Source organism: Olea europaea, chromosome 19, assembly GCF_002742605.1.
Source record: "Olea europaea var. sylvestris chromosome 19, O_europaea_v1, whole genome shotgun sequence".
Taxonomy (NCBI): Eukaryota; Viridiplantae; Streptophyta; class Magnoliopsida; order Lamiales; family Oleaceae; genus Olea; species Olea europaea.
Window position 1 is genome coordinate 5,061,328 of NC_036255.1, and position 13,659 is coordinate 5,074,986.

The window sequence follows — 13,659 nt, forward strand, 5'->3', positions numbered from 1 at the left end:
TAAAACACGCTTATCATTTCTCATTTTATTAAATTTGTTGGCTAGGGAACTGATTTTTTTTTTTTTTTTATATATCAATAGCACATCGCTTCCCCACATAAAAGTTCGAGCAATTTTCGATGTTAAGCCTTGAATTAAAACGATATCAATGAAAAATTTTAAAAAAATCCCCATTGCATAGAGTTACTTTAATAAAGTGTAAAAAAAATAAAAATGAAAATAGAGTGATGATCCTTTTGCCTTATAATGGAGTAGAATTCCAAAAAAACGAAGAAAGAGAGAATAAGAAATTGATATTGAGGATAGAAGAAAAAGAATTTTCAAAGTGAATAATTACGAGCTTCTTGCATTATTATTTTAAACGCAGCACTCGTCTTCTCAGCTACAAAGAATTTTCAAAGTTTTCTAAATTATCAATCATGCTATACATCCATACTCAGATTCAAAAATAACACGTGTCGATATATGATTGGACAGTTTGAAAAATTAAAACGAAAATATCCAATCATTTTTTGATACATCAATCTGTCTCTTTACTCTCTGCTTTTCAATTTGGTTAAGTGGCTTTATTTTTAAATTATAGCAACAAAGAAGTTGCAATTCTTTTTAAATCCCTATTTGATAGGAATTAAGTGCTTGTTTGGTAGGAAATTTGTTAATTGATTTTTTGACCGTTAGAGATAAAGTGAATCTTACCCGTGAGAAAAGAATTAAAAAATGACGCCTAAAATAATGAAATAATAATCAAAAAATTGATTTTAATTGACTTTTAATCCCTATCAAACATGCTCTAAAATTAAAATTATACAATCATGCTACACATTCAGACTCAAATTCAGATGTGATACATGTCAATGCATGATTTGACAATTTAAAAAATTAAAACAAAGACACCAATCATTTCTGACACATTAGTCTGTTTTTTCTCTCCATTGTTTTTAAGCTTGACTAAATGGTTTTATTCAAAATTATAATTTCCATCAAAATCAATAATTAATTGTAATAATATATTTTATGAATTTACACATTTTAAACTCTATATTTCATTAAATTTTATTAAAATATTAATTTTAATTCCTTATTTTTACGCACCAATCTTTTTGGAAAAAGATGAACATACAGGGCCACGTGGGCCTTGTAATTATGTGGCTCTCCTATAGGTGGACGCCTGTCCGTGGTATGTAAAGTGCGGTCCCTTTTGTCAATTAATGCCAAAAAAAAATAAAAAAATTGGACTTGATAAAATTCTCGAATCGAATCGAGCGATTATTTTTAAATTAAATGTTCGAATGGATATTTGAATTGAGAATTGACGGGTTCGATTTGGTTTTGTTTCTGGACCAAGAACTGAAAAATATAATAACTAGATCTCACTAATTTTTTAATTAATTTAATTTAAATAAGTCAAATTATTTTATTTTTTTCTAAATAAAATTTTCTAACAAGTTAATTAATTCAAGCCAAAAAATATGATTTTTCTGTTTCTAATTTTCAGTTCAAAGTAAATTTAATCAAATTGACCTAAATTTTATTCAAATCCGTTACTCTACCATAGTGTCTGTTGCGTGTTGTCAGACCTGTCCTATCCACCTGGGCCCAGTGGGCCACTCATCCTGATCCACGTGGCATTCCTGCCGAGGTGGCCCACATTGCCGAGGTGGGTTACACCCGAACTGCTTCTAACCGAGGCCCAGGCCCGAGGCGTGGAAGCTTTTAGTGGTAGCTGAGGTCCTCGAATGGACGAAGCCCCGAAGTTGTTGCGCGAGCCTCAACCACAAGGAAACATCCTCCATGGTCACTTCTCCCAAGGGATCGCCTGCACAGATTTTATTCGAATAATTGATGGAATGTTTGTCATAAGTATAAAGGTCAAGTCTTGTCACTAGCATGGAGGTCCTGCACAAACAATAAATGCGCCGTAAGCTAGCAAGTCAAATCCCATGCCTATGAACATACATTTAAACTGAGGAAATGAGGCCACGTGTCACTTCATCCAAGGGCCCCCATTCCATATGTATCACTATAAATACCCCCATTGTATAATGTCAAAGGACTAATGCAAGAATCCATACAAAAGACTACATTTGCTCAACTCTCTCAGTTACTTGCAATATATAAATCGAAATTATACACTTTTACACATACATTTACGAGCACCGGTTGGTAATTATTGTACAATCGGATTACGAATAACTCGCCGGATTCCGAACGTCACCGTCCTGCGTCGTTGGGCTACTCCCACGCCCCTTTGAATCGCTTATTTTAGACCGTCCACGTGTCTTAGCGTGTTGGACATTCGCCCACGCAAGCGCGGGTGGGACCGGCATCTGTTGGCGCACTTTTTGGGGTCAACAGATTGGCGCCGTCTGTGGGAAGCTATACCATAACCACGAGCAACCTTGTGGTAAAAGCTTGCTGAAAAAATATTTAGGCAACTCCCCTTGAAAAAGGATTTGTTTTCGAAAGAGAACAGGAGGAACCTCTACCACTTGGAGAAATCTAAGTTTGATAAAGGAAAAAATGAGTTCTAACGAAGATACTCCCCCAAGGAGGGTAAGAGAAAATACGAATGTGCCTCCCCAGCTTGTTGCCCCAGCAGCTCGGCAGAGGCGCCGATTCTGATAAGCAGCAGAGGTCCTGTAACTTGAACGATGATGATGAGAACCTGCCATTCTCAAGAGAACTAAGAGATGCCCAGGTCCCGAGCCACTATGTTATGCCAAAAATACCAAAGGGTCCACCTCAACGCTTACAAAACTCACATGAGCCTGAGGGGCGCCACCCCAGCTGTGAAGTACAGAGCATTCCATTTAACCCTCAATGGAGCGGCTGAAATCTGGTATAGCAGGCTACCATCTGGGAGCATCCGAAGCTGGCCCGAGTTCAAAACTACCTTCTTGAAGAGGTTTGCAGTGAGCAAGGAAGGAGAGGCCCCCATTCAGCGTCTTCAAGACATGAGACAGGCGCATGGCGAGTCCTTGAAAAGCTTCCTATCCCGCTTCACCGACGAGATGACCTACTGTGTACAAGTCACCGACAGGGAAGCACTATCTACATTGAGAGGAGGATTGAACATGAACACCCTATTCTGGAGGGATGTGCAGAATCAAGACCCAACCACCTATGACACCCTACTAGAGATGATGAGAAGGGAGATAATCAATGAAGAGTTGATTGAGCATAGAAACAGGGCAAGCAGGGGCCTCCCACCTCCACAGAGACAGCGAGGTAGGGGGCCGACCTCTCACCTCATGGACTACCAGATGAACCGATCTGGAAATGAGAACTCTAGCCAAGCCCTGGCCACCACGGCTCTGAACGCGGTACCAACCTTGGCGTATGAGGATGTCAACCCAACCGCTGACCCACATCAGATACAGGCCCAGCAGAGACCCCGTAGAGGGAGAGGCCGAGGTCGAGGTTTTGCATCTAGAAATAGGTCAAATCTGAACCTCCCTGGATACTGTTTGCACCATAGGTCCTACGGGCACGACACCGCGGATTGCAGAGACTATGCACACCGCTCCCGGCAGGAACTCGCCAGGGAAAGACATAACTCGCCCCAGGCAAACAGGCCCCCGCCCAGGCAAGACAACTGACATGGGCGTGAGACGGCCGCTCCTCGTCAAAGGGATGTTTCCCCGAGGCGAAGAGAGCAAGACACGGAGAGGCCCAAGGAAGGGCGTAGACACCGAAGACACAGGCAAGCTCAAGATGAGGAACCTATCCACGAGATAGATACCATATTTGGAGGCCCTTATGTCGACGGTGAAACACGGAACGTCAAAAGAAACTATGCTAGGGAGGCTAAGCACCCCCCTCTGACAAGTTACGTTGTGGATAATAGCTCTCGGAGAAATCAAGCACCACCCATTGTCTTCACCCAGGAAGACACCGAAGGAGTTCATTACCCCCACTGCGATGCGCTGATGGTGAGGGCTGTCATAGCCCGAAATGGACTCAAACGAATGCTAGTCGACAACGGCAGCTCCGTCAACATCTTATTCGGGTCCGCCTTTGACAAGATGATATTGGACCACCAGTTGACGCCTACCACCACTCCATTGTACGGATTTACCGGAGATAGCATCACTCCGAGGGGAAAGATAACACTAGCAGTAGAGATGAGAGAATCTCCTCAAACTACGATGAACTTTATGGAGTTCCTCATAGTCGACAGCCGGTCGGCTTACCACGGATTCTTGGACAGACCGGCCCTAAAGGAATTGGAAGCAGTCACCTCCATCCACCACCTATGCATGAAATTCCCAACAGAAAATGGGGTGGCAACGGTGAGAGGCGACCAGAGAGGTTCACGAGAGTGCTATCTGAGCTCCATTAAGAATATGGAGCCCCGGGACGTCCATGTGATCGTGGTTGATGTGGTCATGGCGGATGTCCCAGGTGACGCTCCCACTGACCAGGAAGATGTTGATATGATTGACGCACCCCTCGGTCAGGAGGCGCTGATCGTTGATGAGATCGGCCCCCACGTAATGGAACATGAGCCTCAAGCATCCCCTGTAGAGGAACTTGAGAGCTTCTCAGCCGACCCTCGAGATCCGTCCAAGGTACTGAAAGTAGGCAGGGGCTTATCCGACATTTTGAGAGAAAAGATTAAGGATTTTCTAGGCAAGAACCTGGACGTCTTCGCCTGGAGGCATGAGGACATGGTGGGCATAGACCCCAAGGTCAGCTGTCATCACTTGAAAATTGATCCTAATTTTGCCCCGCATAGACAAAAAAGGAGAGCCCTCAACCCAGAGAGGTATGAGGCCCTGAAGGAAGAGGTTCAGAAGCTAATCCAAAATGGCTTCATCAGGGAGGCCACCTACCCGAAGTGGGTCTCCAACCCGGTCTTGGTTAAGAAACACAATGGCAAATGGCGAGTATGCATCGACTTCACCAACCTTAATAGAGCTTGCCCGAAAGATAGCTTTCCGCTTCCAAGGATTGACCAATTGGTGGACTCCACGGCTGGGCACGAGTTATTGAGCTTCATGGATGCATACTCCGGATACAACCAGATCCCCATGCACCCGATCGATGAGGAGCACACCTCTTTCATCACGGATCGAGGCCTCTATTGCTATAGAATGATGCCTTTCGAGTTGAAGAATGCCGGAGCAACTTACCAAAGACTCGTGAACAAAATGTTTAGCGACCTCATTGGCAAGACAATGGAGGTCTACGTGGATGACATGCTAGTGAAAGGCTTAGAGGCAGAAAGCCACGTAACGCACCTCAACAACACCTTCCAAATCCTGAGAAGGTACAGGATGAGGCTCAACCCCTTGAAATGTGCCTTCGGGGTGGCTTCCGGCAAGTTCTTGGGGTACATGGTTAACCAGCGAGGAATTGAAGCAAACCCCGAGAAGATTGAGGCTCTGTGCCAAATGAGGTCCCCTCAAAAGCCAAATGAGGTGCAAAGCTTAACTGGGCGAGTGGCAGCACTTAGTCGCTTCGTCTCCAAAGCAACTGACAAGTGCCTCCCATTTTTCAAAGTGCTCAAGGCTCGGAAGAAATTCAAATGGACTGAGAAATGCGAAGAGGCCTTCCAAGGATTAAAAAGGCACTTGGGGCAGGCCCCCCTCCTCTCCAAGCCGAAGCCCGGCGATATCTTGCAACTATATCTCGCGGTCTCCAATGACGCCATCAGTTCGGTTTTGATTCGAGAAGAAGAGTCCACCCAACTTCCCTCTACTACACGAGTAAAGCGCTCCTATCGCCGGAGACCCGATACCCCGATATGGAAAAGCTTGCTTTGGCCTTAATCACGGCCTCTAGGAAATTGAGACCTTACTTCCAAGCTCATACCATCCATGTGCTTACAAATTTTCCCCTGAGGCAAGTACTCCAGAAGCCCGATGCCTCGGGAAGATTGTTGAAATGGGCAGTGGAACTTAGTGAATTTGACCTTGTGTTCAAAGCAAGGGCGGCCATCAAAGGGCAAGCGTTAGCAAACTTTGTTGCTGAATTCGCCAACCTACCCGAGGTGGATGAAATCATGGAGCCCGTCGAACTCCCCACGTGGAGCCTCTTCGTAGATGGCTCGGCTGGGGATGTCGGCTCAGGTGCCGGGGTTGTCCTCATCAGCCCCGAGGGTCACAAACTCACCTCGACCGTGAGGTCCAGGTTCAAAGCTACCAACAATGTTGCAGAGTATGAAGCACTCCTTGCAGGCCTCAGACTGGCCAAGGAAATGCAAATAAAGAAGCTATTCGTCAATAGTGACTCCCAGCTGGTTGTGAGCCAAGTCAATGGTAATTTCAGCTGGTTGTGAGTCAAGTCAATGGTAATTTCTCAGCCAAAGACAGAACAATGGCCTCCTATCTGAAAATGGTGATGAGCCTCATCCCATCCTTTGAAAAGTTCGAGTTAATCCAGATTCCCCGCATCGAAAATGCTCATGCGGACGCACTCTCGAAGCTGGCTAGTAGCAAGGACTCAGAGCTACTCACTGTAGTACCTATCGAGCACCTCCTCCTGCCTTCAACCGAGGCCCCTAATGTCATGTGGGTCGGTGGAATTCCCACCTGGATGCAACCAATTATAGCATACCTGAAAGACCAGGTGCTACCCACCGACAAGAATGAGGCTTACAAGCTAAGAAGGAGGTCAGCCCATTTCCTCTTCATCGATGACATTCTCTACAAGAGAAGTTTCTCCTCCCCACTCTTACGATGTGTCGGAGGAGAAGAGGCTACATACATACTAAGAGAAGTCCACGAGGGAGTGTGCGGCAACCACTCTGGAGGCCTATCTCTGGCACAAAAAATACTGAGACAAGGATACTACTGGCCTACCCTGAAACGGAATGCCCTCGAATTTGTGCGAAAATGTGATAAGTGCCAACGATTCTCTCCCGTTCAAAGATGACTATCACAGGATTTGACTGCAGTCTCCAGCCCCTGGCCTTTCTCAAAGTGGGGTGTGGACCTCATCGGCCCTCTACCAAAGGGTAGAGGAGGCGCAAGTTTTGTAATAGTGGCCATTGATTACTTCACGAAGTGGGTCGAAGTTGAACCACTGACAAAAATCACAGAAGCAAACACCTCCAAGTTCCTATGGAAGAATATCATTTGTCGGTTCGGAATTTCCTACTCGATCGTCTAAGACATTGGCAGGCAATTCGATAACAAGAAGGTTAGAGAACTGTGTGAAGATCTTGGCATAAAGAAGCATTTCTCTACACCTCACCACCCACAAGCCAATGGCCAGGTTGAAGCCGTAAACAAGACAATCAAGCAAGTCCTGAAAAGGAGGCTTGATGTGTCCAAGGGAGCTTGGGTTGATGAGCTGCCCCAAGTACTTTGGGCAATCCGAACCACCACTAGGACCCCAACCGGGGAAACCCCTTTCCTCATGGCTTTTGGGACTGAGGCGATGAGCCCCGTGGAGGTCGGACTCCCTTCTCCACGACGTCTGCACTTTAGTGAAGTGACCAACGATGAGCTCCGGAGGCTAGACCTCGATTTCATTGAGGAGAGGAGGGACGACTCCCAGCTGAGGCTAGGCACCTACCAAAGGAAGATGACAAGGTACTTCAACTCCAAAGTCAAGAAGAGGTCTTTCCGAATCAACGACCTTGTGCTCAGGAGGGTCTTTCCATCTTCAAAAGAACCCGATTCCGGCTCCCTGGGACCGAACTGGGAAGGTCCATACAAGATCAGAGAAGAAATCCGACCTGGAACCTACTGGATTGAAGACATGGACGGCAAGGCACAACCCCGTCCATGGAACATTGAACACCTCAGAATCTTTTATCAGTGAATTGTATCATGCTGGATGACTTTCCCAGTCTTTGTAATATTTCTATGGCTCAATAAAATACGTTGATTAAATCATCCTACTACGTCGTAACCTCGGAGGAGAGGCTCGAGACCCACCACTGGGCCACCTCGCTTGAACTCCGAGGCTCTAGCACATGCCTCCCTTTTGGCCTTGCTGAACGCCAAGGGGAGAAGCCTCAACATGGCTGCACCATCCACCATGTCTGGGATGCGTCGTAACCTCGGAGGAGAGGCTCGGGACCCACCACTGGGCCATCTCGCTTGAACTCCGATGCTCTAGCACTTGCCTCCCTTTTGGCCTTGCTGAATGCCAAGGGGAGAAGCCTCAACATGGCTGTACCATGCACCATGTCTGGGATGCGTCGTACCTCGGAGGAGAGGCTCGGGACCCACCACTGGGCCACCTCGCTTGGACTCCGAGGCTCTAGCACGTGCCTCCCTTTTGGCCTTGCTGAACGTCAAGGGGAGAAGCCACAACCTTCAAATCGAGGCTCCAACAGTTCACCTCCTTAAGTTATGTTCATTTTCTTAAGTCCGAGGCTCCAACAGTTCATCTCCTTAAGTTATCTTCATTTTCTTAAGTCCGAGGCTCCAATAGTTCACCTCCTTAAGTTATGTTCATTTTCTTAAGTCCGAGGCCCATGCGGGACTGATTAAAGTCAGGGTACCAAGTTAAAGTTATTTAGTTCGTGCTCTTACCAACTTCCAGTTCGTTTGTTTAAACGAGGCACAAAAACTTGGATAAAGAACAACAATGAATGAAGAAAAACATTATATTAATATTCAAAAGGGATTACAACGGAGGGCCTCTGGCCATTACACAAAGTACTGAAAAGGAAAACCTAATCTAAGCCTGGCTAGATGAAGGAGGCGCCTCAGCACTTGGGGGTTCAGCAACCTGGGCATCAGTAGTTGTTTCCTCTGCCTCAGCATTTGGGGCTTCGGCATCAGCTGCTTCGTCACCCTGCACCTCCTCAGCTGGGGTCTGAGGAACCTCATCCACATATTCGGACCTAAGTTGTGTCAGGTCCAAGTTGGGATAAAGCTCCTCTGCCCTCTCCAGCACTTCGGCATAGGCGAAGTTCCTCCAGTACGCGCTGAAGCTTTTATACTCCTCTGTAGTGTGGAAATTGGCGATGTATGCCTTCACCGTCTCTTCCGCTGCAGTCCGGGCCTCTTCTCTGGCAACTGAGGCGTCGTTCATATACCACTTCGCTTGGCCTTCGAGAAACTGATTGGCATCACGAGCGCCGGCCAAGGCGAGATTCACCTGCTCCAGAGCCTCAGCAGTCACCTTTTGGTGCTCATTGGAGACCTCCACCTTCTTTGTCAGGGAGGCCACCTCGCACTGTGACTCATATACTTCCCTCTTTAGGGCCTCAATTTGGGTCAGGGCAGACTCGAGCTTCGCCGCTTCTTCAACCCTCTGTGCTTTGGCTTCTTCGGCCTCGGCCTTAGCAGTTTTGACCTCCTCAGCAAGTGAAGTAGCCTTCCCCTCCGAGGCGTGAGTCCTTGTTTGGAATTCACTTAATGCCTCCCTGCATTCTAGCGCGAGGCCAAAGGTCCCAGCGCTTTGGCTCACCAGTGCCCTCGTGAGATCGGTGACATCACAAGACGAGGCATGAAGCTGCCACCTCTCCGTCCAGAACTTGTAAAAGCTCTCGGTGGCACCTCTGATCTCCTCAGGGAGAGCCTCCACCAAGGCTGGGGCCAGCTCATCCTCCCTCCCAGCTAGGAAGTTTGGAGACTTTCCCTTCTCCCTAACTGGCTTTTCCTTCGTCGCCTCCTCTTCGGCGGCTTCAGCAGCTCGCCTTGCAGCCTTTTCTCTGGCCTCTTCAGCCTCCACCTCTCTTACCATCTCCATTTTGATGGCCTTAGAGGCTGCAGCGAGAAGCTTCGGCTCTCCAGTTTGTTCTGCCCTATGGGACACTGAAGTCCCAAACTTGCCAGCTGAGCTGGAGATGTGCACCAGCTTCCTCTTCTTAGTCTCCTCAGAGACTTTCTCCTTGCCCCGAGGCTCCTTGGGCTTCTCTGGCCTCTGAGTAGATGCCTCCTTCGAAGCCCTGGGAGTGTAGTCCTTGGACAGGAGCTCGACCCTGCCTCGGACCTCCTTTGCCCCACTAGACCCAGGTTTCAGAGGCCTCGCCTTCGCAGTAGAAGTGGCCTTCAAGATGGAGGCCATATCCGGAGCTGGGTACTCCCTCTTCTTGAATTTGTTTGCAGCACATGTCAGATTAGCATCAGCATAAGAAACAGTAAGGATACAAAACATCAAGTGTTGGGGCCCCATACCTCTAGATGCCATCAGCTCGAAGTCCAAGAAGTATCTGCTTCTGTCAATCAGGTGATCGAAGTGCCGAAGCTTCAACGGCCTCTTGTAAATGTCCTCTATCACCTCGAATTCCTCCCTGCTAAGCTCGAACCTCGTACTACTATCTGCAAAGACGAACCTCCAACAGTTAGACGAATAACTATTCTGATTTCAAAACACAAGCAGAGGTCGGGAGACTCACGAGCTTCGTAGTACTGGGTCGGCACTGTGCATGACAGGGCTTTGTCACCCTCCACTGCCTGCCATTTACCTCGCACCCAGAACCAGGACTCCTTCCACCCCTTGATAGAGGAAGGTAGTCCCACCACAAAGGGTGCGTGAGCCCCCCAAGGCGTGAGGTAGTACTACCCCCTGGACTCCTTCCCAATCACCCGAGGCTGGAACAGGGTCATGAAGACATGAAGAGGCATGTCCTCCCCAAGAGACACTTCCTTCCACAGGAAGTACGAGCCGACCAGCTGGCTCCACCCATTCGGCAGAACCTGGGTCGACGACAGCATGAATTTCCTAAGCACCGCCATAAAGAAGGGGTGCAAAGGAAGACGCATACCTGCTTTGAATAGGTATTCACTCACGGCTACGCAGTCGGGCCTCGGATAGCAGGCCCGCTCGTTCGGTTCGGGGACTAACATCTCTATGTTATGAGGCACACTGTACCTCTCCCTAAGTTCCCCCAACCTCTTCCCCGTCATGTTTGAGGGCACTCTAGAAGCCCCCCACTCCTGGGTATAATCCACGTCCTCCTCGGCCATGGCATACCTATCGACCTCGGACATCCCCCCATGACCTACCCCATGGTCTAAAGACGCTACTGTGACAAGCTCCCTACCCGACGTGGACTCCATTTTTTGAGGACAAAGAATAACAACGGTTTTTATGCGAAACAATACCTAAAAGAGTTCAACACAAACGGAGACCGGTCGGAATCTAATCGCAGACAACCTCGACGCCGGAAAATGGGAAATTTGAGAGGATTTGAGAGTGAAAAGTCTTCAAAATTTCTGGAAAGTGGGATTCTCTCGCCTTTTATAAGGTCCAAGACGAACCCCACCCGTCAGATCAAATCTCAGTCAATCCGAGCCCCCCGTTTCAGATCCAATCCGAGGCGTTGAATTCAAACAGTTTTTGAAATCCTACGCCTCCTATCTAAGCGTACCTCACACGCACCTCCAAAGCGCGTCTGCTTCTAGAAACGCCAGCTGCCCTCATAATTGCATTTTTAATCCGTCGGCGCCAGCACCTTGGAAGTCATAACGGTTCAGCTACCTTTCCTCGAAAACAAGCATAAAACATCAAATCATTGGCACAGAGACCAAAGCATAATCATTACCATTGGACCTCGGCTTCTTCACACCCATTCAGCATTCAAGCCTCGCAGGTTCGGTTCCCAACCACCTCGGCTTCTTCACATCCATTTAGTATTCAAGCCTCGCAGGTTCGGTTTCCCAGCCACCTCGGCTTCTTCAAAGGCATTCAGCATTCAAGCCTCGCAGGTTCGGGTTTCCAGCCACCTCGGCTTCTTCAGAGGCATTCAGCATTGAAGCCTCGCAGGTTCGATTTCCCAACCACCTCGGCTTCTTTAGAGGCATTCAGCATTCAAGCCTCGCAGGTTCGATTTTTCAACCACCTCGGCTTCTTCACACCCACCTACAGCAAGACTTCTCGAAGTCCAATCATGATATAAATATCTATACTTGGACTTGGGGGACTATTGTTGCGTGTTGTCACACCTGTCCTATCCACCTGGGCCCAGTGGGCCACTCATCCTGATCCACGTGGCATTCCTGTCGAGGTGGCCCACATTGCCGAGGTGGGTTACACCCGAACTGCTTCTAACCGAGGCCCAGGCCGGAGGCGTGGAAGCTTTTAGTGGTAGCTGAGGTCCTCGAATGGACGAAGCCCCGAAGTTGTTGCGCGAGCCTCAACCACAAAGAAACATCCTCCATGGTCACTTCTCCTAAGGGATCGCCTGCACAGATTTTATTCGAATGATTGATGGAATGTTTGTCATAAGCATAAATGTCAAGTCTTGTCACTAGCATGGAGGTCCTGCACAAACAATAAATGCGCCGTAAGCTAGCAAGTCAAATCCCATGCCTATGAACAGACATTTAAATTGAGGAGATGAGGCCACGTGCCACTTCATCCAAGGGCCCCCATTCCATTTGTATCACTATAAATACCCCCATTGTATAATGTCAAAGGACTAATGCAAGAATCCATACAAAAGACTACATTTGCTCAACTCTCTCAGTTACTTGCAATATATAAATCGAAATTATACACTTTTACACATACATTTACGAGCACCGGTTGGTAATTATTGTACAATCGGATTATGAACAACTCGCCGGATTCCGAACGTCACCGTCCCGCATCATTGGGCTACTCCCACGCCCCTTTGAATCGCTTATTTTAGACCGTCCACGTGTCTTAGCGTGTTGGACATTCGCCCACGCAAGCGCGGGTGGGACCGGCATCTGTTGGCGCACTTTTTGGGGTCAACAGTGTCATTTTACCATTCTAGAGAAATTGAATTGATGTTCGACAATGCCTCTTTTAATTATTTCGAGCTCGTTATCTTCCTCTTCTTGTGAATTTATACAATCAAATCTATAAAGAACTCGATAAAGAGAGACGTAAAAGACATATAAGATCTGATAACGTTATTTTATAAGAAATAGAATTGAATATATCATTAGTTGAATTAATATAATTTTGTAAATATTAAAAAAATTAATTATAATATGGAACCTGGGAATCGAACTGAACCGAATACCCAAAAATTTGGACTCCGTTCGATTCTTGTTAGAATCGAACCAAACCAAACTATTTCTACGCATATTTTTCTCCGAAATCATGTGAAAGAGCGCATTTTGAAATTTTAATTGATCATTAATGTATAAATCCAATTAAGCCTGAAAAGTCAATGCGTTTTTTCTCAGATTAGGTTGCAGTCAATACCAACTATTTTGTCACTCTCTTTCAATTTTATGCAAGTAGTGAATTTGATATAAGATAGAAGTATACAGTATTGGTTAAAATATTAATAATAATAATTCTCTATTCTTGTTTTTTAAGATACATTAATAGTGGACGAGGACATTTTGTATGCGAGCACAAATTTAAATTGATTTGGTGTCAGACAATTCCTTGAATCTTGACAGGGAGGCTAAGGTTATAACATGGAAAATGGCAGCAATCTTCTATTAAAAATAAAGAATAAGACTCAAAAAGAGTATTGTCATCCATAGACTTTTCTAATGGTTTAAATAATTAACATTGTAAAATGATCTTGAAAACGAAAGTAGTAATCTTGGCTGCTTCGGACCTCTACTTTTCTTATATATATTTGACATCAGAATGCCTGCTTCGCAAAAGAGCCTTCCTTCATCAACCAATAAAGACTACACCTCGCCCTCCGGAGCATATCTCAGTGGTGCAAAGGACAAGGGCGAGATATACTCAGCCTTACTGACAGTCGAAATGTAAGGGTTCGATTCCTGAAATATAAATTGAGACTTTTTGTGGATA

General features: G+C 46.7%; 1 protein-coding gene across 1 annotated transcript; it reads left to right on the top strand.

The window, feature by feature from the left end:
• The first annotated feature begins 6,007 nt into the window (after positions 1 to 6,007).
• On the top strand, positions 6,008 to 6,985 carry LOC111368242. Its single transcript, XM_022989489.1, has 3 exons — positions 6,008 to 6,256; positions 6,388 to 6,573; positions 6,902 to 6,985. Exons 1-3 carry the CDS (start codon positions 6,008 to 6,010, stop codon positions 6,983 to 6,985), a joined length of 519 nt encoding a protein of 172 aa, XP_022845257.1.
• Positions 6,986 to 13,659: the final 6,674 nt, after the last annotated feature.